A 27,921-nucleotide genomic window follows, 5' to 3' on the forward strand; every position below is an offset into this window, starting at 1 on the left:
TGTCAGATAGTATCTATAATGAAGTATTGATAGTAAATTCTTTTTGTCCTTTTGAAGCATGAATGATAAAATAACATGCATTATTAATGAGCAAATATTTCTGCCAATTTTAAAAAAGTAATTGCTAATTTTTAGCAACAATTAATGAAAAAATTTTTTAAAAATTTCTTTTTTTTTTAATAAAAAAAAAATTTTTTTTTTGCTTAAAATAAATTTTATTCCAAAATATTTATTTTTTTAATAAATTGTTTTATTATTATTATATATAAATATATATACACACAAAATATTCTGACCTCTCTTAATATGTATTTTGGCAAATCTTTGATAGAAATTATGTTTAAAAAGTATGAAAACATTAGGTCTTTTATTTCTATAAATATTTTATTTGTTATAAAAATACATACTTTATAGTATTAACAGAAAAGATCTTAAATTAAAAAAAAATTATCACTTATACAATTTATTTACAAAACTGCACAATAAGTCACAAGTGGTTTTACAGAAGAAAAATAAATAAATTAAAAACATAAATATGTTTCCCAAGAAAAATTGTGTATAAATAAAATTTTTCCCTGGAGAACTAAATGTATTATTCCAAAAATAATTTATGTTGCACAAAAAAAAACATCCATATAGTCAGTCAAATCATTAAATAACAGTAGTTTAAATTCAATAATTTTAATTTAATTCAATAATAATAAATTTATCAGCATTTTTTTAATTCACTATTCACAGTTAAATCCAACCATTGGCTTATTTTTTGAAGAACAAATCATGCACTTATTGAAAATATTATGAGACTTTTTTTCAAAAAAAAAAATTTTTTTCAAAGGAAACACACATCTAGTGTAGACTTTTTATTTTTAAGTCTAACTCTCAAAATCTGCTTCTTGTTATATCTAGAAGAAAAGTTATAAGTTTACTAAATGATTTAGTACTTAGTAAATATTTTAGTAAATATCTTTACAAAAAGGTTTATTTTTTCCTTGGAATCCTACAATATTTTTTGGATTTATTGACATTGCATTAGCCTTTAGTATTTTACTTGAATTTATGTTCAAATTAAAAAGATTTTCACTCATAACTTTATTTTTAAATATTTCAATTGTTTTAACAGCTTTTTATAAAATAAAAGATAACTGAAAAATTGCACTATTGAAAATTGGACATTAGTGGATTACTTTTTTCACAACGATTTAAAGTGTAAAAATTTAAAAAACATCAAATATCTCAAAAAATATAGATCGGATTGAAAAAGTAACATTGGCGCATTTAATTTTTAAAAGCTATCCAATGATATCAAAACTCAATATACGAACCCCAACCCCTGGTGCAATTTTTGAAATCTTAAATATGAAACTCTGTTTTCTTTTATTTTAGATTTAGATTCTCCAGAAAAAAGTAACATTATTTGAGTTTAGTATATGCATTTTTTTTCACATATAGTACTTTAACTGGGAAAATTAAAATATGGTACAAACTGTTTAGAAGGGCAAATTTCGGGACTCATCAGATTAAGAATATAAAAATAGACATGTTTCAAATTTTTTTTTCTAATTTTTTTACATCTGTTTAAAAAAAAAAAGATCATGTACCCTATTTTAATTTCCTTGGTTGCAGCACCATCTATGAACAAAATGCATAAACCTATAACTCAAACAGGATTACTTTATTCTGGAGAACTCAAATCTGCAATAAAAAATAGGAATCCATACTTAAGATTTCAAAGTTACCCCAAAGCATGTATATTTTAACTTTTTTTATCCCATGTATATTGGAGATATTTGACCGCATCCACACTTTTTTTTTACACCTCGTATAAACATTTATACACAAAGTGAGCTGCCATTCATCATGAATAATGCCAAATGTTGTGATAACAAATTATGTCAATAAAATTGATACTTTGAAATTCAAAGCAAGATGTTGTAATTCTGCATGAATATATTTTTTCTTTAAATCATAACTGCCTACAGACAACTACAATATAAGTTATGAATTTAAGTAATTGCTACACCATTTAACTATTAAATTTTTCTTAAGATTGAGACAAACAAATTATTGCTACTAAAAAGATAATTAAAAGATAATAATAACATAATAAAGACAATAAAAGATAAATATTTTCTATGAACCATTTCTCATAAATTTAGAAAAATGAAGGTCTGTGATATATAATTAACCCTTTGATGGTTATAAACAGGTTCAGATCACAATCGAATCGTGCTTCATAATGTGCGCAAACGAGTTCCGCTCGGGAGCAAGATTTTGACCGAAATGGTTAGAAACGAGCACTACTCGCATAGTGAAATTTCTCCCCAATGCACGCTGACGAGCTGAGCTCGTACGCCATTATTATTCTGCATTGATTATGTTACAAATGAATCCTACTCGCGAAATTTAGTTAGTTTTACTTTCTACAGATGGCAGTATGGGTTCCGTGAATTTTTTTCATAATGAAGGGGGAATTTTTTTTTTTACCTTGTTTTTATTTTATTTTGGCGTGTTTTTAGGGTGTTTATAAAGTAAAATGGCTCAAAAGCAGAAGTTAGATAATTATGATGCTGATTCTGTTGTGGATACAGAAGGATTATCAAGCTTTGAGTCTGACTGAAGTGTTTTTTAGGTAATTACTGTATTTAAATGCTTCATAAAGTTTTACACTAGTTGTATTTATTTAGACAATTTAATATTTGCCTTATATTTATAATGAACTATTATTATTTATATATTTGATTATACTCATTTATAATTTACTATTTAATAATTCTTATTTATTAATTGTTTTAAAGTACGTAAAAACTGTTATTTATGAACTGCAAATACTTTAAGAAATTTTTAAAATATGTGAGGCGAGCTATCTACAGAATCGCCAGAGAAGGGTGACGTTTTCGGAAGAATGGCAGGGGAAAACAGCTGCCACTTTCGACTACTATTTACTCATAATATTGCGCGAATTAAGTAAACGAAAACTGCATATTTATTATTAGCAAAGGGTTAATAGAAGCCTATAACTATAAACACCAAAAATATCTCAAGTCTAACTATTAAATACTATTAGAAATATAAGACAAAACAATTATAAATTATTGATGTCCTTTATTCTTAATTTTTTCAGTTTAAGAAAAATTCTATGAGTGAGAATCAAATAAAAAAAAATCATATTAATTTTCATAACACTCGAATACACAGAATGGTAAATTCAACACAGAAAATGAAAGCCTTGAGATTGAGCAACATTCAACTAAATGTTAATTATCGGAAAAAATTAAAACAGTTTAACACCAAAAAAGCCTTCAAGTTTCTATATTTATAGCAATAAAGAAAGCACATTCTTATTTAATATGAAACAAATCAAATGTCATTAAATTATTATTATTCATAATATAAATACTGACATGGAAAAAAATTATTAAATATTAATTACATCCTTAATTATATTACAAATAAATAACACATTATATACATATTATTTAAATAAAAAGGGCAAAATCTTAAGTAATAAATCCCTTTACTTTAAATTAGTTGACAGCATCACTCAAAAGTAATTCATCTTTTCTTCGACATTTTTTAACTGCTGTGAAAATCAATCCAGAGATAAGAAAGACAGAAAGAGCTCCAAGACCTACACATAGGAAAATTAATGCAGTAGCTGATAACTTAAATCCTACACTAGATCCAACTCCTGCCATGAATGACCTAAAAATATTAGAATCAAAATGTTAAACAGCAATGCAAATCAAATACTTATATTTGAATTGAATTAATATTAAAATAGTTATTGTACATATTTTCGAATAAAAGTAGAGTATTTTTAGAAAAGTTTCAGAAGCTTAAGTTGTGGGGTCAAATTATAATTGGATCAAGAATATTCTCGGAGGGCATCACCAATAGAAATTAAATAATTCTCTTTCAGCTAAGCATTGTCAATAATCATTAAATATCACAAAACATACATAAAAAACAATAAAAGACATAAAATAATAGTTGAAAACGAAATGCCTAAATATAAAAATTGAAAAAAAAAACACATAAAAAGGCTTTGAATTACAAATTTTTAATTCTCTAATTACAAATTCGGAAAATTCATATTTCTTTTACCCACTATGTAACCGTTACTACAAGAGAGGAAGTAAATTTTTATTTCCAAGTGCAGCATGCCTTATTTTTTTATTTATAACAACTTACATACAAATTTTGAATTTTGGATGAATTCTCAAATAAAAAGCGTGCTTTTCCACTTTAACATGGATTCTGAAATAATATAGTTATTTTGTTTATTGTAATTTTTCAGTAACACTTTCCTCCTTTTATTCATTTTTTTATTTTATTTGCATACATACAAGAAGGCTTGTATGCTTATTACAAAGAGCAACTTAAAAATCTAAAACAGAAAAAAAAAATAGAATAAGATATAGTACCAATTAGAAAAGGTTATCACAAAGATACATTCAGGGCTACACTCTCTATGCTTCCTAGTGGTTTACTAACTGGTGATACGGCCCAGCCCCATAGCCGCTTTATCCTTTTATCACATCAATAACTCTTTTTAAAACATCACTGACTTTTCTAGATTACAGCTTGATTTACTCAGTATTGAGATTCATTTGAAGTTTATAGCAAGTTTTTAATAGTTATTTATTTTTAGTTGCCTTTGTCAAGTTAGCACAAGTAAAATCTAGCTGGACAATTTTCGCACTGCATGAAATTTGTTGATATGAAAAACTTTTAAAATGTCCTTCTTTAACCTAAGCAATGTTAAATAATCAGTAGATAATGAAATTTTCTCAATAAATTTGTATTTATAGGAAAAAAATTTTGAGTGTAGAAAATCTTAGTGGTTGACAACAAACCAGTAACATTACTTTTGGAGGTGAAGAATACTATGCATTAACTTTTCATTTAATAAGTTAAAATTTAAAATCAGATTTTATGCTTATAATGATGTTAAGTTACTAGGAAAGGGAACTATTAAAAAAATAGAAATGAAGTAGTATAAAAGTCAATTCAGCAGAAAAATTATAATTAGGGCTAAAAGAATAAATTTGTAAAATCTTTCTTGAAAAAGAAATCTGTATAAAACAAAACTCAGTACAAAAAACTGGTAACAATTTAACTAGCAACAGTTGTTTATTTCTAATGAATACCCACAAAACATTTATGCTTATATACATTCTTGTTGCAGAGCATTAGACATATTTCTACTCGGTCTATTTTGTTTGCAAAAAATCATTACTTGCAGCAATTACATACTGTTAATGATAATTAATAAATCAAAATGTGTTTTTTAGCCAGAACAAAACCAAGTTCAAAAGCTAATAAATAGTAAAAACAACAATCAGTTTCTTCAAGAGTGATCTGTAAACAGACTGATTTAATCAATTACACAATTAGTTACCTGTTACAGAATTAGTATAATGTCATTAATAATTGTGTAGTATAATGTTACACAATTAGTTACATTAGAGAATATAATCAAATTGTGTTCTGTCTGACTATGTGTATTCAGAATTTTTTGGCCTCAAAACTTTAACATGCAGATTCAAATAAATTGTCTGCTGCAGACCAGCTGGTAACTATAGGCAGCTATTAAAAAATATATACACATCTAAACAATTAGTACTACTATATATAGTTAATATTGTTATTTTCAATGTTAATTAATAATTAACCATGAGAATCAAAAAACTCACCACATTGTGTATTCAGTTTTAGAGTAAAATCCATCTCCTTTGGTTCCAAAAGTCATATTAAACTTGCTTACAGAACTATTTCCAAGATCATTAAAAAATAGTTCGGCAATGCTTTGGATATGACGTTCAACAGATTTAGAGCACTTTGATGTAATTTTAGCATCAGTTGAGTTAGCAACAGACGGTTCATTACTTGTATAAGCAACAGGACGCCACGAAAGAAAAGAATCTTGAGAACATGGTGGTAAAAGTGTAATATCCTATAACAAAAATGAATGAAATATAATATGCAATAACATTTAAAAACATTTGGTTATAATTTATAATAAAATTACTACCTACAAAAATATATAAAGAAAAAATTAATTTTCTTTTAAAGTTAAAAAGTTGTATTGCAAAAAATGGAAATAATCTGTCATGTAAAGTACATATTTTTTGAGAATATTGTGTCATTACTGTACAAAAATAATGCAACACTTGATATAAGTTTACAAAATGTTAGTATAAATTTTAAAAATACTTAAATTGACAGATTTATTACAAACATTACTGTCTGCTTTATTTCAGTTAAATATAATGCATCATTTGTTTAAAAAAAAACTTTTAAACGAAAAAATAATGGATGCGAATAAAAGAAAATGACTTTTAAATGTAGTTATAATTTAAAGTTATGAGTTAGTGTAGTTATAATTTTCATTAAATCTATTAAACTAAGTAGAATGAAATGGGCCGGGCATGTAGTGAGAATGGGCCCAGAACAAACAGCATTAAGAGTTTTTAATGCAACCCCCTCCAACAAAAGGTCAAAAGGAAGACCCAAAAAGAGATGGAAAGACTGTGTGGATGAGGATTTTGCCATCCTAAAATTAAAGAGCTGGAAATCAATTGCTGGGAGAAGGGCAGAATGGGAAAAGCTTCTGAGGAAGGTCCATGCTCACAAAGGGCAGTCACAACAATGCTGATGATGATTTAAAGAAGAAAAAATATTGCATTTAACTCTTAAATAAACAGCAAAAATAAATAAGAAAGGACATGAATAATAAATATAATTCACAGACAAACCTTCCAATCAGGATTAACATTTCACAAAAAAAAAAAAAGTAAGGAAAATCAACTTAGACATAATTATAAACATTAAAATAACATTGTATCCAGGGTATTGTTAATAAGATACTTAATTTAGGTATCGACCATTGTATGTAAAGTAGCATTTTTATTTTATTTTATAACTGTCGTTGAACAAACGAGCCAATTTAGGGTTTACAGCTACTAATGTTCAACTCCGTAACGTTCCCAGGCCATCTTAAGTGTTTAAGGTTTCAAAATGAGGAGAAGACTTTCCAACCTAGTTCCTGCTCACAACCTGCTAGTCCTGATCACCTTTTTTGCCGTGGCGCTTCTTTTAAGTAGCTGCTGGTTGATCAGGACTTTCTGCAGATATATGGGGAACTGACGCGGCCTTCTGGACCTGGTTCAGGTTTTCCTTCTCCAAGGGGATGTTTAACAACAACTCCTGGATCAAGTATTGGGTGAAATTTGCTTTTGTGGAGGACTATTTGAAGAAACTAACCCGCATTTGCGTTAAATGGAGAGAGAAACCACAAAAACCTTGGTTAGCCTAACAGCAAGGGGACTCTAACCCATGATATGTCTACTACTGAGGAAATTTTATGTCATTTATACTGTGGTCGGTGCAAACCGGGGGTGGAATTTGAATTGACCAGCTATTGGGAGATGAGTGCTCTATCCCCTGTCTATCACTCTAGCAGTGGATACCCCATGCCAAGCTCTCTATCGCATGAGCCACTATGGCTCAAGTATTACTTTTAGAAAGTAATTTACAATATAATTAATATGTTGCAATCATTATGCATCTGAAATCTCAAGTAAATGAGAAGGAAAATATTTATGTAGGCTCTATTATATTTTCTGAATTTGTACATCATTAATTTTTCTCTTTTTAAAAATAAAAGAAAAATAAAAGACTTTAATTAAGCAACCTTAGAAAAACATTTAAGCTATTTTTACAATCTTTATAAAATTAATATAAAATAAATTATTACTTTTAAGTTTCCGGTTTATTTTAGATCAATAATAATAATCTTGTAGCTACTTAAAAATCTTTTACTTGAAAATAGATCGATTATTGCTAAACAATAAAAGACAGTAGGGAACCGATTATCCGGAACGGTCGGGACCATTGCAGTAGTATATGGGGGGGGGGCTACAGGACACTTTTGCCCTTCCCTATATACTACTATTAATTTCCCATTTTTAATATTAAAAAAATTTAAAATAGACCAATATTTTACATTTTTATACGAAATATCAGTATATTTAAAAATTCTTATTTTTATATTAATAATTTTTATTTTATTAAAAATCCTGTATTTTATTGAAAATATCGTTTTTTATTTTACATGTAATTCATAATCGTAATATTTATTTTTACCTTTAAAATCAAAAATATATTTTCCACTATTAATTTTTCTTATAGCTTTATCAGATAATTCACCATGACATTTCGAGAGATAAAAATCTTTCTCATCATTGTCTACTTCTAATCTAGCTATAATAGAGTCACCGTATTTTGTATTTATTTTTCTCAGTGATATTAAATTATATTTACCTATCTCGAGTTCATTTAATTTGTATGTTTCAGGAAATCGTTTGAGGTCATTAAATTCTTCCATTTATTTAAGAACATTTTTTGTAATATAATTTCTATAATACATACACTTGTATAATGAACATTTTACTACCTATAAATGGAAAGTATTGAAAAAGAGAGAAATAAAAAGTTGTTAGAGCAATTAAAAAATGATCTAAGATTAGTTAAACTACAATCAGAAATTAGGAAAAATAATGAAATAAAATTAGAAGAAGATATAGGAATACAAAAATCATTGGCCGATTTCCACGAACCTGTACTTCATCAAATGGAAAAACTAGAAACTTCTAGACAACAAAACTTGCTAGGTATAAAAGATGCTGTTGATAATTTATCTTTCACTATGAATGAGACCTATAGATCTTTACCTCAGATAGAGAATCAGTCAGAGGAAGATTATACTGAAGATGTAGGAAGTATGTTTTTAAAAATAGATATAGACAAAAATTTAGATAAAGAATTATTAGAAGAATTAGAATTTGAATTACCTTCAATAATGTGGAATAAAACTGATGAAGATATTGAAGAAGTTATTAAAAGGGCAAAAGCAAAAAGAGATCAATTTAAAAGAGAAAAAGGAAATGAAACCAAAAATAGAAATTTAACAAACAACAAAGATGAGTATCAGAAAAGGATTGATAATGCTGATTATAAAATGAATATGATGAAAAGATATTTAGAAGCTTTATCAGCTATTAAACAAGGTAGACATTACACAGGAAAAGGTTTAGAAGATAAACTGACCATCTTAGTTGATCTGACAGATAAAATTTGTAAAGGTTCTAAAAGTAAAAAATTGTATAATAAAACTGTAGATTTGTTGGATTTACTTTTAAGAGAGGGAACTATGACAAACGATCAGGTAAAGGAATACTATGGAAAATTTCTTAGTATATAAATGAGTAATTATATTGTAAAAAAAGTATACTTGAGCGACAGTCAGATTTCTAAATTGAAATCAGCTTATAAAAATGGTGAAGAACTTAGTTTACAAATAGATAAAAGTAAAACACCCAATTTTGATTTACATTTAACAGCTACACAAATTAACCAAATTGATAAAGGTAAAAGAATTAAAATATCAAAGACTCAACTGAAAAAGAATGGAGGGTTTTTACCATTTTTAGTACCTTTACTTTCTACTTTAGCATTAGGAGCAGCTAGTGGAGCAGCTGGTTGGGGTACTAAAAAAGTATTGGACAAAATTTCTGGATCAGGTAAAAAAAAAAAACCTTGTGGAAAGGGAGTCTATCAGCCATGGGAATATCCAACAAAATGATTGAAAACAATATGAAAAATGAAAAAGGATTTAGAGGTATATTTACTATAGATATGTTACCTAAAAAGATAAGAAAATTTGAAAACGGAATTATAAATTTAGATGTATCTACAGGTCCTGGAACTCATTGGGTTTGTTATTATAATGATCCAAAATATAATTTTGTTGAATATTTTGATCCTTTTGGAGAATATAAATATAACAATAGAATAATAAAAAATGATTTTCTTCCTCAAAACATACTAAGTTATTTAAATACTTCTGGAAAAGAAATTAGATATAACGATAGTTTTTTACAAAGTCCGAGTTCTGTAAGATGTGGTTTCTATTGTATGAAATATATAACTGAAAGAAATAAAAATAAATCTCCTATTGAAATTTTATATTCATTTACTCAAGAACCTAGTAAATTAAATGAAAAAATTGTTCTTTATAAATGAAGTATATTATATTAGATTCGAAAAACGTAGATAAATCTGAAGATTTCACCATTGAGTATTCGAGACCTTTTCATTTTACAGAGATAGCTCTTCAGTCTTTTTCAATGTATATTTCATGGAATAATATTACGGAGAAAAACAATAAATTTTCATATTTTGATGGAGTCAAATGGACAGATTTCATTATTCCTCATGGTCATTACAATATAAGAGGTTTGAATCGTTATATGGTAAAATATTTTGGAAATGATTCACCTATATTATTTGGAATAATAGAAGAAAGACAAAGGTTTAGTATTAAACTCGAGAAGAATTATAAAATTGATTTATCTAAAAGTGAATTGTACAAAATTTTAGGCTTTGAACCTAAAATATATGAAGAGGAAGAGCAAGAAGGTAAATTTATTGCGGATATAGCTAATGGTAATGATAATATTTATATTCACTGTGATATAGTGGATGGTGCTTATATAAATCAGTTTCAATCTCAAGTTATTTATTCTTTTACATCATCAAATCCTCCTGGAAGTTTATATGCTAAAGAATTTGATAAACTAATATTTTTTCCGGTTAAATCTGATTCTATTAATCGAATTAGAATGAGAATTACAAATCATAGAGGTGAACTAATTGATTTAAATAAACAAGAAGTACAGTACAAATTTATTGCTAAATAAATGAATAAACAAAGATTGTACAGAAAGAGTAAAAAAATACAAGGAAGAGGCTTCTTTTCAGACTTTATAAGTCCTATTGTAGAAGATAAATCTAAGGAATTTGTGAGAGAAAAATTGAATGAAATATTTTCTAAAAATAAAAAACATGGTACTGGATTGAAATTTTTTATTCCTAAATAAATGGATAAAATTTACGATTTGAAAGACACTAGTTATTATTATAATAACGACGTTGAAAGTTTTGAATATAGAGAATTAAAAAGTGAAAATAGAAATAATATTCATGAAAATGCTACATATAATTTCTTTATCAATGATACAAATGCTAATATTTTATATTCTGCGGGATATCTGCAACAAGAATTAAAAATTGTAAAAGGAGATGGAGGTGTAATAAGTAATGAAAATGTTACTCTAGTGAATGGAGGAGGTCTCATAAATTCAAACAGGTTGATTATAGGAAATACTGAAGTTGAATCCACTATAAATTATAAAGCCATTATGAATCAAGTATTAGGGATGATACACTTCACCCCTGATTATTCAACATCGGAAGCTACTAACATGTTCTTTTATGTAGATACAACTGATTCTGTAGATAGAAACAATTTCAAATATAATGGAACTCTGATAGATACTACCAAAATAACTGATTTTTTTAAAAACCTTAAACTAAATGAAAGTTTTAATGAAGGATTTTCAAAAAGATGTAAATTTACTAAAAATAGTTAAACAGTAAAAATATGGATTCCTTTAAAGTATATATTTGATTTCTTTAACGAATATAAAAAAGTAATGACAGGTTTCCAAGTTAAAATAGAAATTCAGAGAAATGATAGTAAAAATATGTTGTACACAGATATTCAAAATCCAGATTTTAAGGTTCTTGTTGAAGATTTATCACTTTGGTTACCTTATGTTAGATTTAAAAATTCCGCATCTGTAAAATTCAATGAATTAAAATTATCAAATACTCCTATAGAAATAAATTGGGATCATTATAACATTATCAAATCAAATGTATTTTATAAAAATTCCAGTGGGTCTTATTCTATTCCTGCTACATCTGATGAAGTTTTGAGTTTATATGTCATTCCTCAATATGATGAAAGAAATGAAAACATGAATCAAAATAATATGATGTTTGATCACTTGGATATGATAGAATGTTGGTTAATGATTAATAACATTAAAGTTCCCACTGTAAGTTATATGATGGACTTTAATAAAAATGATTATAATCGATTATATTATGCTCTTTTAGAATCAGGAATGAATAATATAAATTCTGAAACAGGTTGTATGATAAACTATTCAAATTTCAGTAAGTATCCTATAATTTGTTTTAACTTGGCAAACCATGAAAATTATACGAACTTGAGTAATTTAATGATTGAATTCAATTGGAGATTGAGAAATAATACTACTAAAAATTATGTTTTTTACTTTATTTTGAAAGAAAGAAACAAATGCTCCTTGAATATGTCAACTCAGGATATAAAAATGATTAAAACTCTGAAAACATAAAGGATTTTTTCTATTTTAATAAATGGCTGCTTATTATCCACTTTACGACGATGAAATAAAAGAAGGACCTTTAGGACCACCAGGTGTAGGATTTAAATTAACGAATGATGGTAATTATGATATGGAAAGTAAACTTTTAAAAAATGTTTTACATCCTCAAGAAGATAATGATTCTTCAACTAAAAAATATGTAGATGATTTAAAAAATAAGTGTTTGATTCGTAATAACGGTTATTTTAATGCTAAAAATAAATGTATTAGAAATATAGCTACTCCTCTAGAGGACAATGATGCTTCAACTAAAAAATATGTCGATGAATTAAAAGACAAAAGTTTAATACATGATGAAAATAATTTTGATGCTAAAAATAAAATCATATCAAATGTAAAAGAACCTGAAAAAGAAGGCGATGTGGTTACCAAAAAACATCTTGATTATTATTGCATACTGTGGGATAAAATTAATAGAAGTTATTATGCTCACAACGAAAGAATATCGAGTGTAAAATGGCCCATAAATGATACTGACGTTGCCAATAAATATTACGTTGATAATAAAACTTTTTGCGCTACCACAGATAGACTTGTTCAGTTTACAGGTGTGGGTTACAAGACTTTTGAATTCAACGAAACTACTTCAAAACTTTTAGATTCAAACTTAAAATTATCACAAAACATGTATATGAAAATTACAATTTTTTTAGCCTGTGACAAAATGAATGAAAAGCCAAAAATACGTTTAGAAAAAGTGAAAGAAGTACTTCTTGATAAAGAGATAAATGTTAATGAAGATTCAATAACTATGTTTGCGTATGGAAAGTTAAATGAAGTTTTAACATTATCAGTGCTAACAGGAGGAGGCTGTAAATTAAAGCCTTATTTACATATTGAAAAGATAAATTTTTCTTCTTAATAAATGGCCAATGAAATTAATTGGAACGACTTTTCTAGAAAGAAACTTACAGAAGATGTAATTATAAGTTTAGCCGATTATTTAAATTGGGAATATGTGTTTCAATTTTCTGAATTATCTGAAGTTTTAATCGAACGATATGTGCAGCCAAATGATTGGTATATTATTTCTCAATATCAAAAACTCAATGAACCTTTTATTGAAAAACATGCCTCTGATGTAGATTGGGAAAAAATATGTAGATACCAAACCTTATCTATCCGTTTTATTGAGAGACATTTAGATAAAGTGACTTGGTATGAAATATCAAGATTCCAAAAATTGGATTTAAGATTTATAGAAAATTATTCTGACCGTTTAAATATGAATGTTGTATCTAGATATCAAAAATTATCAATGAACCTTATAAGAAAATTTCAAGATTATGTAAATTGGGATTATATTATACAGTATCAAGATATTGATAAAGACTTTGTAATAGAATTTGTTTCTAAAATAGATTTCTGTCTTTTAATAAAAAATAAAAGTAATATATTACCAGAAGAATTTTATAATTCAAACAAAGAAAAGATAGTTTGTATACTTCTTGCTGAAATTTGTCATAATACACGAGTACCGCTATATGAACCATTAAAAGAATAAATTATTTAAAAAAAAATATTTTTATTTTAATAATAGTTTTTACTCGTAGTAGATTATTTTTTACTCGTAGTAGATTATTTTTTAATTAATAAATGTATTCTAAAATTGTAATTAAAGACTATAATGAACCAGATGAATTTAAAGATCCAAATCAACATCCTCTATTGCCTATACATCCCTTTAGATTAATCATAAATGGTTCTTCCAACAGTGGAAAATCGAACTTATTAATCAATTTAATTTATGACTATTTACACTTTGATAGACTTTACATGTGTACAAAAGACATATTTGAATCTAAGTATGAAAAATTACAAGAAAAATACATTCAATTTACAGATGTAGAATTAGAAGATATTCAAAAATGTAAAGGCTTAAAGAATAAAAAAGAAGTTTTGAAAGAATATAAAAAATTTAAAAAAGATCAAGTTTTGTTTTCTTCCAAACTAGATGATTTTATTACCGTAGATGACTTGGATTCTTCCTATATGAATTTAGTTGTATTTGATGATTGTATATGTGAAAAAGATCAACAATCTATAGAAGAATTTTTTATACGAGGAAGAAAGAAAAATACATCCCTTATCTATATAAGTCAGTACTATTATAAAATACCTATAACCATCAGAAGTAACAGCAATTATTTTATATTTTTCGATATGAAACAAAAAGAAATTAAACAAATAATACGAGAAATAGATGGTCAATTAACAAAAGAAGAATTTAATAAAATGTATAAGAACTGTATCAAAAAACCATATGATTTTTTAGTTTTAGATTTAGTCAATCCTAATATGAGGTACCGAAATAAAGAATTTATGTATATATAAATGGAAGAATATTTAGAGAAAAGAATTTTTATTCACAGAAAAAGTTATAATTTCTATCAAAAGATTAGTATCGCACTATCTATGAGTAAGTTTTTATTTAGTGCGTCTGGCTTATCTGGTTTTATTTTAATCCCTTTATCAGCTTTGAGTTTAGGAGCTGGTGTGATTGAAGTGGTTGACAGATCTTTAAATATATCCGAAAGAAAAGAAGAATATAAATATACTTACAAATTTTATAAACAACTACTGAATTTGTTTAAAGCCAATACATTAACTGAAGAAGAAATTCATAAAAAAGAGGCTGAATTTATTCAAAGTTTGAAATATTTTCCTTTAGAGAAATACGTTAAAAAAACTCAATTGAATGGCTATAAATACATATAATTTTTATTGCCTATAAATGACGTGTAAAAGTAATATATTCAAAGTTGGAAAATTAAGTAAAGACGGAAAGTTCAAATTTTGTTGTAAAGAATGTGGTCAAAAAGGATCTGGCTTTATCAATTCAACAATTAATAATTTACCCTTTGAAATGCATTTACCAGGACATCAATTTACAGGACCTGGAACACAATTATTACATGGAAAGAAAAGATTAAACGATGATTTAACATATAAAGAATGGAGTAAGCCCATTAACAGAGTAGATGAAATAGCATATAAACATGATGTTTGTTACCTTAAAAATAAAGATACTAAAACTAGAAATGATGTATGTGATAAAAATATGATAGAAGAGTTAAATACAATTCCAAATCCTACAATCAGGGAAAGAATAGAAAGAGGAATTGTTAAACCTATTATCAAAGCCAAAAGAACATTTGGTATGGGTATGATTTATTGTTTAAAATGTAAAAATTTTACTAATACTAAAGATGTTTATGAAGAAACTTCTAAAAATGGAAGATTGACGAGGAAAGGTATATGTGAAGTTTGTGGATCTAAAAAAAGTACTTTTTTAAAGAAAACGGGGTCATAAAAACAGTTTATTATGATCCCGAAAAAGGTTATTGTGGTATCAATGAATTAAAAAGAAAAACAGGTTTATCTCAAAAACAAATTACAGATTTTTTACATGAACAAGATGTTTATACTAGACATAAACCAATTATTCGTAAATTTAGAAGAAGGAGATGTTACGTTTCACATATTGATGATCAATGGCAAGCCGATTTATTATTTATAAAGCCATTTAGTAAATATAATAGTGGAGTTAATTATATTTTAACAGTTATTGATATGTTTAGTAAATATGCTTGGGCTATTCCAATAAAAAGAAAAACAGGCGAAGAAGTATCAAATGCTTTCAAGTTAATATTTAAAGAACGAATTCCAGAGAAACTACAAACGGATAAAGGTACGGAATTTATTAATAAAGATACTCAAAAATTATTCAAAGATAATAATATTCATTGGTTTACTACTGAAAATGTTGAAATAAAATGTTCTATTGTTGAAAGATTTAATCAAACAATTAATGGAAAAATAAGAAAATATATGGCAGCAAATAATACAAATAAATACTTAGAAGTACTAGATAAATTAGTTTATAATTATAATAATTCTTATCATCGATCTATTAAAATGACACCCTCACAAGCCAGTCGGACAGAAAATGAAAGTATCGTATACAATAATTTATTTTCTAAAAAAGAAATAAAGAAACCAAAGTTTAAAATAGGCGATAAAGTTAGAATTTCAAAATATAAAGAAACATTTACCAGAGGTTATCATCCTACATTTACAGAAGAAATTTTTATAATATCTGAAATATTGAAAACAGATCCTATAACTTATAGAGTGAAAGACTTAAATGGTGAAGAAATTAAAGGAACTTATTATGAAAAAGAATTAGTAAAATATAATAAGAAAAATGAAACATATAAGATTGAAAAAGTAATAAGAAGGAAAGGAAATAAATTATTAGTGAAATGGGTTGGTTACCCTGAAGAATTTAATAGTTGGATAGATGAAAAAAATATTATTCTAATTTAGGAATCAATTGAATTATATCATTTTTAAATCTTTCCATATCATAATCTTTTAATTTTAAATGATTAAATTTAGTTTCTATATAAGAAATATTTTCTTTTATTCTGTTAAATAAATTAATAGCATTCGGATTATATTGAATTTCATGAGCTATTTTTATCTAAATTTTAAATCTCGTATAGTTTTATTATATAAACCTCTAATAACATAATAATGATAATCAGAATCATTTTTATTCTTTTCTATTATTGTAAACATTGTTTTTCATTTTTTATTTTTAAGTCATTCATTTTAATTTTTATTATATCTAATTTCTTTTGAAGTTTATCATTATCATTAAATTTATTAGCATAATAATTAATTACAACATCGTTTACTTTTTTAGAAAATTCAGGTGAAATCCAACATTGTAATTAAATCCTTAGAAATCCCATTATATTTTAATTCTTCTACCTTTAATTTCATAGTCTCTAGAGGGCCCAAATTCGGGCCTTCTAGGAATTTAGCTAAATATAAAATTAACTCTTTAGATTCTTTATTTTCTAACCACTTTTTAAATCTTTTACCTCCTGATTTACATAATTTAGAAGCATTGAAATATCCAGTATTTTTATCTATTATTAATTTAAAATCTCCAAACAATCCATAATAATAACTATCTTTAATTTCGTAACTAAAGAGCTTATAAAGAAGATTATTATCAGATAAAAAATCACACCACTCTGCGGTTGGAATCCCACGAAGCGGTCAATTTTTATCGCAAAGTGGCATGAAAAAAGTTTCTTCGATTTTCCTCCCGCTGATAAGGTCAGAGAGGAAAGTGTTTTAATTATTATTATGTAAATAAATGGAAAGTCATTATTTCGAAATATTTAATCAGATTAAAAGGAATAGCCATTCAAATTTAAAAATTACATTTGATAAGGAGGAAGAAAAATATTATTATGATACGAAAGACTTTGACCAATATTTAAAACAGAGATACAATTCGAGAATTAGTTTTTTTAAAAAGTTAAAAAGAAAATTGAACTTGATTTTTACAGTTGAAGCAGATGAAATGTTTTTAAACTTTTTAGATTATATGTATTTTAAAAAGAGTTTAAATTATAAATATTTTATGAAAAAGATATGTGATTATTATAATATTCCTAATAATATTAAGTTAGGTAGTCCGAAAAAACAAAACATTTATGATGAAATTTGGAATTCGTTTCTTAAAGAGACAGAAAAGTATTTATAAAAACTCCATTTAATAAATGGAAGATAAATTTTGTTGCGATTGTAAGACTTTGAAATCAGCTGACGAATTTTACAAATATAAAAAATATTTATTTAAAAGATGTATAGATTGTGATCTTAAAAGAAAATATATATATTATGAATGCGATTGTGGTAAAAATTATACTTATTCGCATAAACAAAGACATTTTAGAAGTAATTTTCATATAAAACGTATGAACTCCTTTTTATAAAAGTATTTATAAATTTTCTTCCTTATAAATGAGTAACATGACAAAGGAGTTCAAACACTTGAGTAATGTACTCTCAACTTTCAGTATTAAAAAACTAAGAGAATTGATAACTAAACTTAAAATTCCTGTCCTGACTGATAAGAGATTAAAATCAAATATTATTGAATCAGTAGTTTCTTATATCAAAAGTACAGGAAATTATAAATCTGTTTTATCAGATTATTTAGGATTGGATGCTTCTTATTATATGAAACTATTTAATAAATATCCTAAGTATAGAAATGAATTAAAAAAAGTTTTTGATTCTTATAATTTAAAATATAAAGATGGTAAATTTATACCTAAAGAAGAAAAAAATATAATAACTGAAACTAATTTAAATGCTTTGTATAGGCCTCAAAAAATAAAAGATAAGGTAAAAGTAGAGGTAAATCTTAAAAATTTCTTTAAACCAGATTATAAAATTATTGAATTCAGAGGTCAATATATTGAAAAATATAAAGTTTATAGAAAACAATATAGAGTGGCAGGATCTAAAATTTTACCTGAACAATATTATAATATTTTAAGAAATATATTTAAAAGGGCTATTGGAAATATTACAGGAAAAGTAGATGTAATTATACATAATCCTAAATTAAATGTACCTTTTCATGATAAAATGATGTCAACTAAAACTGCTTTTAATGAATACATTGATAAATTATCCAACCAAATTGAATATAAAGAACTCGATATAACAGAGTGTATATTTGATTTTAATGTCATCGAATTACCTCATGGTGGTAGACACAAGGCTTTAAAAATGTATTCTGAAACAGATCCAGCAAAAAAGAAAAGTATTTGTCAAATAAAAAATGATGATAATATATGTTTGGCTAGATCAATTGTAACAGCTTTAGCTATCCAAAATCCTGAACTGTTAAGTGATAAATTATGTACTGAAAAATTATCAAGTAATGAAATAATTTATATTAAAAAAGGTCGTGTTTTACAAAAAACATTAGCTATAAAATTACATGATGTATGTAAAATTCCTTTAGAAGTGTGTAGTTTAGAAGAAGTTAAAATATTTGAAAAATGTTTAGACATTCAGATCAATATAGTTTGTAGAGAAAATGGTAATGAAATTATATATAATGGTGATTATAAATCAACATGTATTTTTATATATAAGAATAGAAATCATTTCGATGTCATTACATCAATGACAGGATTTTTAGGTAAGAATAATTATTGTAATTATTGTAAAGTGGGTTATAAACGTTCAAATCAACATAAATGCCCTTTAAAATGTGATAGGTGTTTTGTTGAAGAATCTAATTGTGAAGGAGAGGAAATATTTTGTAAAAAATGTAATCGGAAATTCTTAGGAGAAAATTGTTTTGATAATCATAACAAGAAAAATTCAGAAGGTTTTACTGTTTGCAAATTACTATGGAAATGTCTAAAATGTAAAAGAAATATTAATAGAAATGAAAGGAAAACAGAAGAACATATATGTGGTGAATATCGTTGTAATAATTGTTGGAAATGGGTTATGAAAGGTCATGAGTGTTTCATGAAATATGAAAACAGTAAAGGAGGTGTATGTGAAGATAATTGTGTAAAAAATAAATGTAATAAATTAGATTGGTGTAAGAAATGTAAAACAGGAAAATACTTATTTTTTGATGTTGAAACCAAGCAAGATACAGGAATTCATGAAGTGAATCTAGTTATATGTCATGATTTTGATGGAAATGAAACAGAATTTAAAAATGAAAACGATTTTTGTGAATGGTTATTTTGCGAGGAACACGAAGGATATACAGTTATAGCTCATTATGGAAAAGGATTTGATTTTCAATTTTTAGCTAAATATTGTTTCAAAAAGCATATTAAAGTATTTACAATTTACCAAGGAAATAAACTAACATATATGAATGCTTATGGTTACTATATAAGATTTATTGATTCTATTAATTTTACAATGTGTGCACTCAAGAAATTTCCAAAAACATTCAATTTAAATGAACTGGTCAAGGGTTATTTTCCTCATTTATTCAACAAACAAAAGAATCAAAATTATATTGGTAAATATCCAGATAAATATTACTATGGATATAATTATATGGTTGATGAAGACAGGAAAAAATTTGATAAATGGTATGATTCCATTAAACATGAAACTTTTGATTTCCAAAAGGAATTTATAAAATACTGTAGATCTGATGTAGATATTTTAAGAAAAGGTTGTTTAGAATTAAGAAGATTATTCTTAGTAACTGTGAATATAGATCCGTTTAAATATGTAACTTTAGCTGGTCTATGTATGGCCATTTACAGAGATAAATTCTTGAAAGAAAACACAATAGCTATTGACGAAATTGTCATTCAAAAAGATCAGTACAGTAAAAAATCAATAGCTTGGTTAGATTACATATCAAAAAAGGAAAATATTAATATACGCCATGCTTTGAATGGAGGAGAGAAAAAATTACAATTAGGTGAAAAATGTTATAAGGTAGATGGATTTTATAAAAATACAGTATTTCAATTTAATGGATGTTTCTGGCATGGATGTACCAAATGTTTCACTAGAACAAAAGTAAACACTGTTAATCAATTGCTCATGGAAGATTTATATAAACAAACTAAGAAGATCAATAAAAATATAATTGAAGCAGGTTATGAATTGGTAAATATCTGGGAGTGTGATTTTGATAATAATAAGGATATGAAAAATTACATGAAAAAAGAATGGAAGAGAGATTTTATAGAACCTTTGAATCCTAGAGATGCTTTTTATGGTGGAAGATGTGAACCTACCAAATTAAAATATGAAATGAAAAGTAATGAAAAAGGCAGATATATTGACGTATGTTCTTTATATCCTACTGTAAATTATTTTGATAACTATCCAGAAGGTCATCCAATCAAAATATTTAATCCTAAAAAATACGATGAAAATTGGTATGGATTAATAAAATGTAAAGTACTTCCACCTAGAAAATTATATCATCCAGTATTACCTTATAAAGAAGAAAAATTAATATTTTCATTATGTAGAACTTGTTCTGAAACAATAAAATGTAATCATTTCAAAACCACTTTAGAAAAGAAAAAATGTAAGCAGTGTTATGAGATAAGAAATTCTGAGTGTAAACACACTGATAACGAAAGATGTCTAATAGGAACGTGGACTACCGATGAGATCAGATTAGCTGTTAAAAAAGGATATAAAATATTGAATATATATGAGGTTTGGCATTTTGAAAATAAAACAAATGAATTGTTTAAAGAATATGTTAAAACGTTTTTAAAGATTAAACTAGAAACATGCGATAAATGGAAAAACAATTTCAAAAATGAAGAAGAATACAGACAAATAGTTAAAGAAAAATTAGATATAGAATTAGATAAAATTGAAGAAAATCCAGGTTTGAGATTCATAGCTAAAATATGTTTAAATTCTTTATGGGGTAAGTTTGGTCAAAGAAATAACATGAAACAAACTGAATATGTGATGGAAATTGAAGATTTTTATAGAATTATTCTAAATGATACTATTAAAGATTTGAATATGAATTTTTTGAATGACGATTGTGTGGAAATGAGTTATAAAATGAAAGATATATTTGAAAAAAATAACTTCAATACTAATATATATATAGCTGCTTTTACAACTAGTTCTGCCAGAATTAGATTATATGAAATGTTAGATAAATTAGGAGATAAAGTACTTTATTATGATACAGATAGTGTAGTATATATAGACGACGGAACCAATAAAATTGAAACGGGATGCATGTTAGGAGAATGGACTGATGAATTGGGAAATGATAAATATATTACATCTTGGATAGCTGGAGCCTCTAAAGATTATGGGTATAAATTAAATGATAAATCTGTATATGGAAAAGTAAAAGGATTTAAAATGTCTTATCAGAGTGAAACCATATTAGACTTTGATAATAGGGCTAAAATAATAACAGGTGAAACAGATTATTTGGATGTAGAAATCAATCAGTTTAAAATCGAAAAAGATAGAAATATTTCAAGTATTAAAACAAATAAACGTTATACCTTTGGATACGATAAACGTAGACTTTTAGATAATTATGATACTGTACCTTTTGGCTTTTAAAAAAATGTTTCTTAATAAATGGATAAGATTACAGTCATCCTAAACATTCAGGGATTTATTTTTCCCAATCGTAAGATTGTAAGAGAGATAGGATGGGTTCATTTAAATTTACCAATCGGTGAATATATTGGCGTATTTACACCTAATTGTGAATTGAATGATCAAGAATTGAAGATTGTACGTAAATGTACTTCAGAAGTACACGGATTAAGATTTAATAGAAATAAGAATAGTTTATGGATAAATCATCAAGATGTAAAAAATTATATAAATAACCTATATCAACTATATGGTGGTACATTTGCTTATAAAGGAGGTATTTTAGAAAAAGAGATATTAGATGAATTGCATATACCATCTATTGACATTGATGTACCTAAATGTACTAAAATTTTAGGACCTGGATGTTCGTTATACAAGTGTATGTATTACAGAAATTATATTACAAAAAATGTTTCTAAATAAATGGAAGAATTTAATGACCTCAAACGATTTCCTGAAACATACAAATTAAATGAACTCGAGATAGGTAAATATAATTTAATATCACTGAGAAAAATAAATACAAAATACGGTGACTCTATTATAGCTAGATTAGAAGTAGACAATGATGAGAAAGATTTTTATCTCTCGAAATGTCATGGTGAATTATCTGATAAAGCTATAAGAAAAATTAATAGTGGAAAATATATTTTTGATTTTAAAGGTAAAAATAAATATTACGATTATGAATTACATGTAAAATAAAAAACGATATTTTCAATAAAATACAGGATTTTTAATAAAATAAAAATTATTAATATAAAAATAAGAATTTTTAAATATACTGATATTTCGTATAAAAATGTAAAATATTGGTCTATTTTAAATTTTTTTAATATTAAAAATGGGAAATTAATAGTAGTATATAGGGAAGGGCAAAAGTGTCCTGTAGCCCCCCCCCCATATACTACTCATTGCTATTCCGGATAACTGATTTTTCCGGTTTTCTGAATCGCTACAAAAAGCTGTTTCTTTTTACTGTTAAACCCAACTTAAAAAAATAAAAATTGAAAATAATCTAAAAAGAAGAAAAAACAATGAATTAATACACTAATGATTATTTCCAAAATTATGGTAAGGTAAACATCTTTCAAAATCGAAAGAAAAATCCTAAAATCCTATGAGGAAAAAAAAAAAATTTTAAATGGCGGGAAAATTTATCGAATTTTGTTCCGGTTTTATGGTTTTCCGGTTTTCTGATTTCCGGATAACGGGTTCTGTACTGTATATTATTTTAATAAAATACGCTTATTTTACTGAAGTAATGTTGTTGCCAGATATTCATGTCAGAAAAAATTAAAAATATTAAATTTTTAAACATGTAATTAATCAACAACTTTAATCGAGAAAAAAAAATTTAAAAAAATTTTTTTTTTAAATACATATTAAATTTGGATATATTATTATAGATTCATTTTTATATTTTCTTTTTTAATATTTCGAAGTTAAATTTAAAATTATATCACTTTTCAAAATAAGGCAGCTTCAATTATTTTCCTTAAAAATGATCCTTTTAAAGTAATTTTAAAAAAAATTATAAAATACAATGTACATTCCAAATATAAATAAGAATAACCAAATTAATAGAAACATGAAAAAAATAAACTTTAAAAATACATTCATTACATGAGGTAAAAAATATAGATAAAATATAATCACTTAAATTGTCAAATTAAATATAAATTAATAATTAAAAGTTATATAACTTAAGAGATGTCTTCACTCGCAACCAAATTCAACCATTACGAAACTTAGTGCAGGAAGGGGTGACATTACATATGCTTTTATCATTGATATTTAATTTCCATAAATGAATTAATAACTGTTATTTATTCTATTTGCTAAACTAAGCATCCTTCAAAACAGGCAAAATACAAAATGGCAATTAGAATAAATGAAACATAGTGTGCTAAAATTTCAACGAATTTTATGACAAAATTATATTAATACAATTCTTCAATCAGTATTTTTAGAAAGTAACCTAGTAATTTATTTTTGTCTATTTTCAGTTTTTAAAATTTTTTTATTTATTTATTTGGAAAAATATTATTGTTTTTGTTTAAGTCAAAATAATTCTTCTCCACTATATCTAAATTCCTTTTCATCAATTTAAACCAAAATACAAGCATAAAATACAAGTTCTCAAAAAAAATTCACAGACAATTGTTAAGATACCTATTCTAAATTACTCTATGCACAATTTTACTTGCTATTAGAATCCATAGAAATTTTAAAAACAATTAAATGCTATTTTTTCCAATCTAACAAAGCTAAACTCTAATTTCCTACTTTTTAAAAGATATTGTGCAATGTAATGATTCTCTACCATCAAAATTTTGCTAAGAACAAAAATGCACCTAGAAAACAATTAAAATTTTAACCCAAAATCTTAGGATGGTGAAGGTGGAAGGCTCTTTATAATACTTAAGACAGATACAAAATTTCAAATCATTTCTCACTTACAGAAAAAATGCCAGGTGAAAACTCATCACTGACAGACTTTGTGACAACAGGTTCACAATCATCTTGATCACATGTTTTGGCTAAAGGTGAAAAAACAGATACTTCCATAGCATATCGTATTCTAGAGGAATTTGAGTAAAATTTGTTGAAGACAATTTTAAGTTGAGTTGAGTTTCCAGAATAAATCAGGTGAGGATAATTAGATGCAGCTTCTTCTTTACCAGAAATTGAAAACTAACAATAAAGTAAAAGAAAACATTTTAATAGTTCTTTTTGAAAATTCTTATAAGAAAAGTTTATTATTGTCAGTTGAAATAACATGTTAAAACAAAGAAAACTAAATGACATTATTAAATACAGTAAAGTCTAAGACAGAATCATTTAATGTCTCATTCTTAAAAACACAAAGTTTAAGAATTTATCACATTATTGCTATCCTTTTCTACTTGGACAGTGTTTTCACATGAACATTTAAAATTGAGTAAAGCAACCCCATTATAATATTTTCAAACATGCACTTATAATTTGGTTTTAAAGTATTTAAAAAAATATGGAAACAAATATAATAAGGAGCCATTATTACTCATCATATGATAAAAATCTTATACATATAATAAATATTTTTGAATACTTACCTCAATTTCAAATGTCCCTCCTTTCGAAAAAACTGTTTCATCACCAGAAGAAACTAAATTTATATGAGCAAATGTTTCAGAACAGCTTATAGAACTATTTGTTACATTGTTCCATTGAAAATTTTCCAAAGCTAAGGGAACTACTTCACTTATTTCATTTATATCTGAAGAATCTTTTTCATAAGAATTTTGCCACAGCTAAAATATAATTAGTAAACTATTTTATCTAATAACACAAACAACAATTTAATTAAAGTAATATTATGTACAGAAATGCATGGTATACATCACGATTGATCACTAATCATTAAATGGTTGCCAAGCTCTGTAGACAACGACACAATAGTATATAAAAAAAACTAAGAAACTAATTAAACAGAGCCATCTCCAGACAAGCCACAATATATATTTAAACTTATGGCTAGTACAAGAAACATGTATTAACACCTAAACAATAGCAGTTGGTACAAACAGGCACCAATATGAAAATATTATTGGGTAACAAGATCTGTATTTTATGCTATTATTTAGAGATACAATGAATAAACAAGAAACTTTCTTCAAATTTAACAATTTGCTAAACCAAATGCATAGGTTAAGTTTAAAAAATTTTCTGGAAAACTTAGCCTATGATTTGTAGCACTTGACCTATGATTGATTTGATAAGTTCCTAAAACAAATCAATACCTCAGGGGGTGCTGAATCGGAGATTGATTATTCTCTGGTTTAGGTCAAAATTATGATTTGTGGATAAATGAATGGATGTTTGAACGAGTCTGTTCTTTAAAATGGGCTGTGACGTGTGTTTGTGGGTGAAGTAAATTTCTTGGTAATAGATGACGCCACTGAAAAGCAAGAAACAGACTCTCTGCCTTAAATTTGCTTGGTTTCACCAAGCAGGCTTACTGGTATAGGCAAATAGCATAAGAAACAACATCAATTTTATAGAATGAATTTCCCCCCTGCTTTCAATTCCACTTATATAAAGAAAAATGCAGCTTTGAATTAACAAAGCTCTTATTTAAATTAACAAAGCTTTTATTTATTAACTAATCATACAGTACACTGAAATAAAATTAAACGAAAAAGAGTTACTTCTTTATAAGTACAAAACAAAGAATTCCACTGTGTCTCACATAATGCACAGTGCTCCAAAACAAAAGTATATATTTTAAAATAAAAATGCACGTTTAGAAGTTAAGGTTGACATATCAACCTGAGTACTTTCAATATCAAGGTTACCGTTCCGGTTTTTTGGTTTTCCTGTTTTCTGATTTCCGGATAACGGGTTCTGTACTGTATATATATATATGTAGAGGCTTTCCTGGGAGTAACTATGGATTATAATCCTTCAAGTTGATTCTCTTTCATGATGATTTTTTTAGTTTTGTGGGCTACTGCTTGGATTTATGCAAAATTTGATAATTATATATATATATATATATATATATATATATATATATATATATATATATATATATATTAATTTTTACAAGTTAGAAATCCCCTTAGCACCTTGGTGATTACAGTTTGCATGAACAGATATCGATATGTTAATATCCCTAAACTCTATGTAAAACAAATGGAATTTAGTTAAATAAGTTATACAAAGAATTTATCTTAATATTTTAATGAAAAGAGTTCCTTTATTGTCCTAGATAAAGAGTTAAAATAATAACAAAGTTTTCAAATCTTCTACTATATTAATAGACAGTTCATTAAGGGATAGATATAAGAGAAAATTATTGGAATATTAAATATACAGCAATGTAAATAGACAGTTTATTAATGGATATATGAGAGAAAACATGAAACATCAATAATTTAATTTTAAATCATTTATTTTACAACAGTTACTTAAAAATCATTTTACCTCGGATATTGTAAAACCTGTTGAGGCGAGGGGATTCTTACTAAATTGGATAGCACCACTTTGAAATAAACGGAGCTTTTCAAAGTCAATTTTTTCAAGTGTAGTATCTTTTGAAGTTCTAGAAATAATTACACTAGGAACAACATAAGAGCTCCATAAATAATGGATTTTATCGTGATCATCTGTAGCAGTAACGTAGATGACATTCAAATTATGTTTATTCTCTTGATCAACTGAATCTGCATAAACAGTACACTCAATCTAAAAAAAATAGAAAAAAAATCAGATTAAATTAAATAAATTAAAGCTTGCGAGTCAATTTTAATACGAGGCAATGTTATCGCTTACTCACATGTCGATTTATTTCACAAAAACAGGACAATATTGTGGTAGCTAATACTAATGTAATAAGTGATATTTTAAGGCACATGTTATAAAATTAATTTGATATCAATGAAAAATCAAAGATTATATACTAAATCATCACAATAGATCACAGCACGACTATACAGTATGAGTGATAAAATGAAAATTAATTATATGGCATAATTAATTACAGAATCTACAAGCTTTGACAAATTTATTTATCAACCATCACAACATCTTGTGAGATAAACAAATCAAATACTTATAGTGCTCA

At 25.9% G+C, this 27,921-nt stretch overlaps 1 protein-coding gene across 1 annotated transcript; it reads right to left on the bottom strand.

Moving 5' to 3' along the window:
- Positions 1-365: 365 nt before the first annotated feature.
- Positions 366-27,887, bottom strand: LOC107457451 (glycosylated lysosomal membrane protein). The gene is made up of 7 exons (XM_087157470.1): positions 27,634-27,887; positions 27,282-27,542; positions 25,409-25,606; positions 24,774-25,007; positions 5,697-5,956; positions 3,519-3,702; positions 366-902 (listed from the first exon to the last, which is right to left on the bottom strand). Exons 1-6 carry the CDS (start codon positions 27,709-27,711, stop codon positions 3,525-3,527), a joined length of 1,209 nt encoding a protein of 402 aa, XP_087013596.1. The 5' UTR covers positions 27,712-27,887; the 3' UTR covers positions 366-902; positions 3,519-3,524.
- Between the last annotated feature and the right edge of the window lie 34 nt (positions 27,888-27,921).

Source organism: Parasteatoda tepidariorum, chromosome 2 (assembly GCF_982258835.1).
Source record: "Parasteatoda tepidariorum strain Cologne lab strain chromosome 2, Ptep-v5.0, whole genome shotgun sequence".
In the NCBI taxonomy this organism is placed as follows: Eukaryota; Metazoa; Arthropoda; class Arachnida; order Araneae; family Theridiidae; genus Parasteatoda; species Parasteatoda tepidariorum.

What these genes read in the sequence shown, in the direction of transcription:
- LOC107457451 (XM_087157470.1), bottom strand. Translation starts at nt 27,711, where the DNA reads ATGTGCCTTAAAATATCACTTATTACATTAGTATTAGCTACCACAATA. An exon ending in TTTGTGAAATAAATCGACAT is followed by an intron (nt 27,543 to 27,633) that starts GTGAGTAAGCGA and finishes TATTTTTTTTAG; the next exon opens with ATTGAGTGTACTGTTTATGC. An exon ending in TTTCACCTGGCATTTTTTCT is followed by an intron (nt 5,957 to 24,773) that starts GTAAGTGAGAAA and finishes TTTTTGTTATAG; the next exon opens with GATATTACACTTTTACCACC.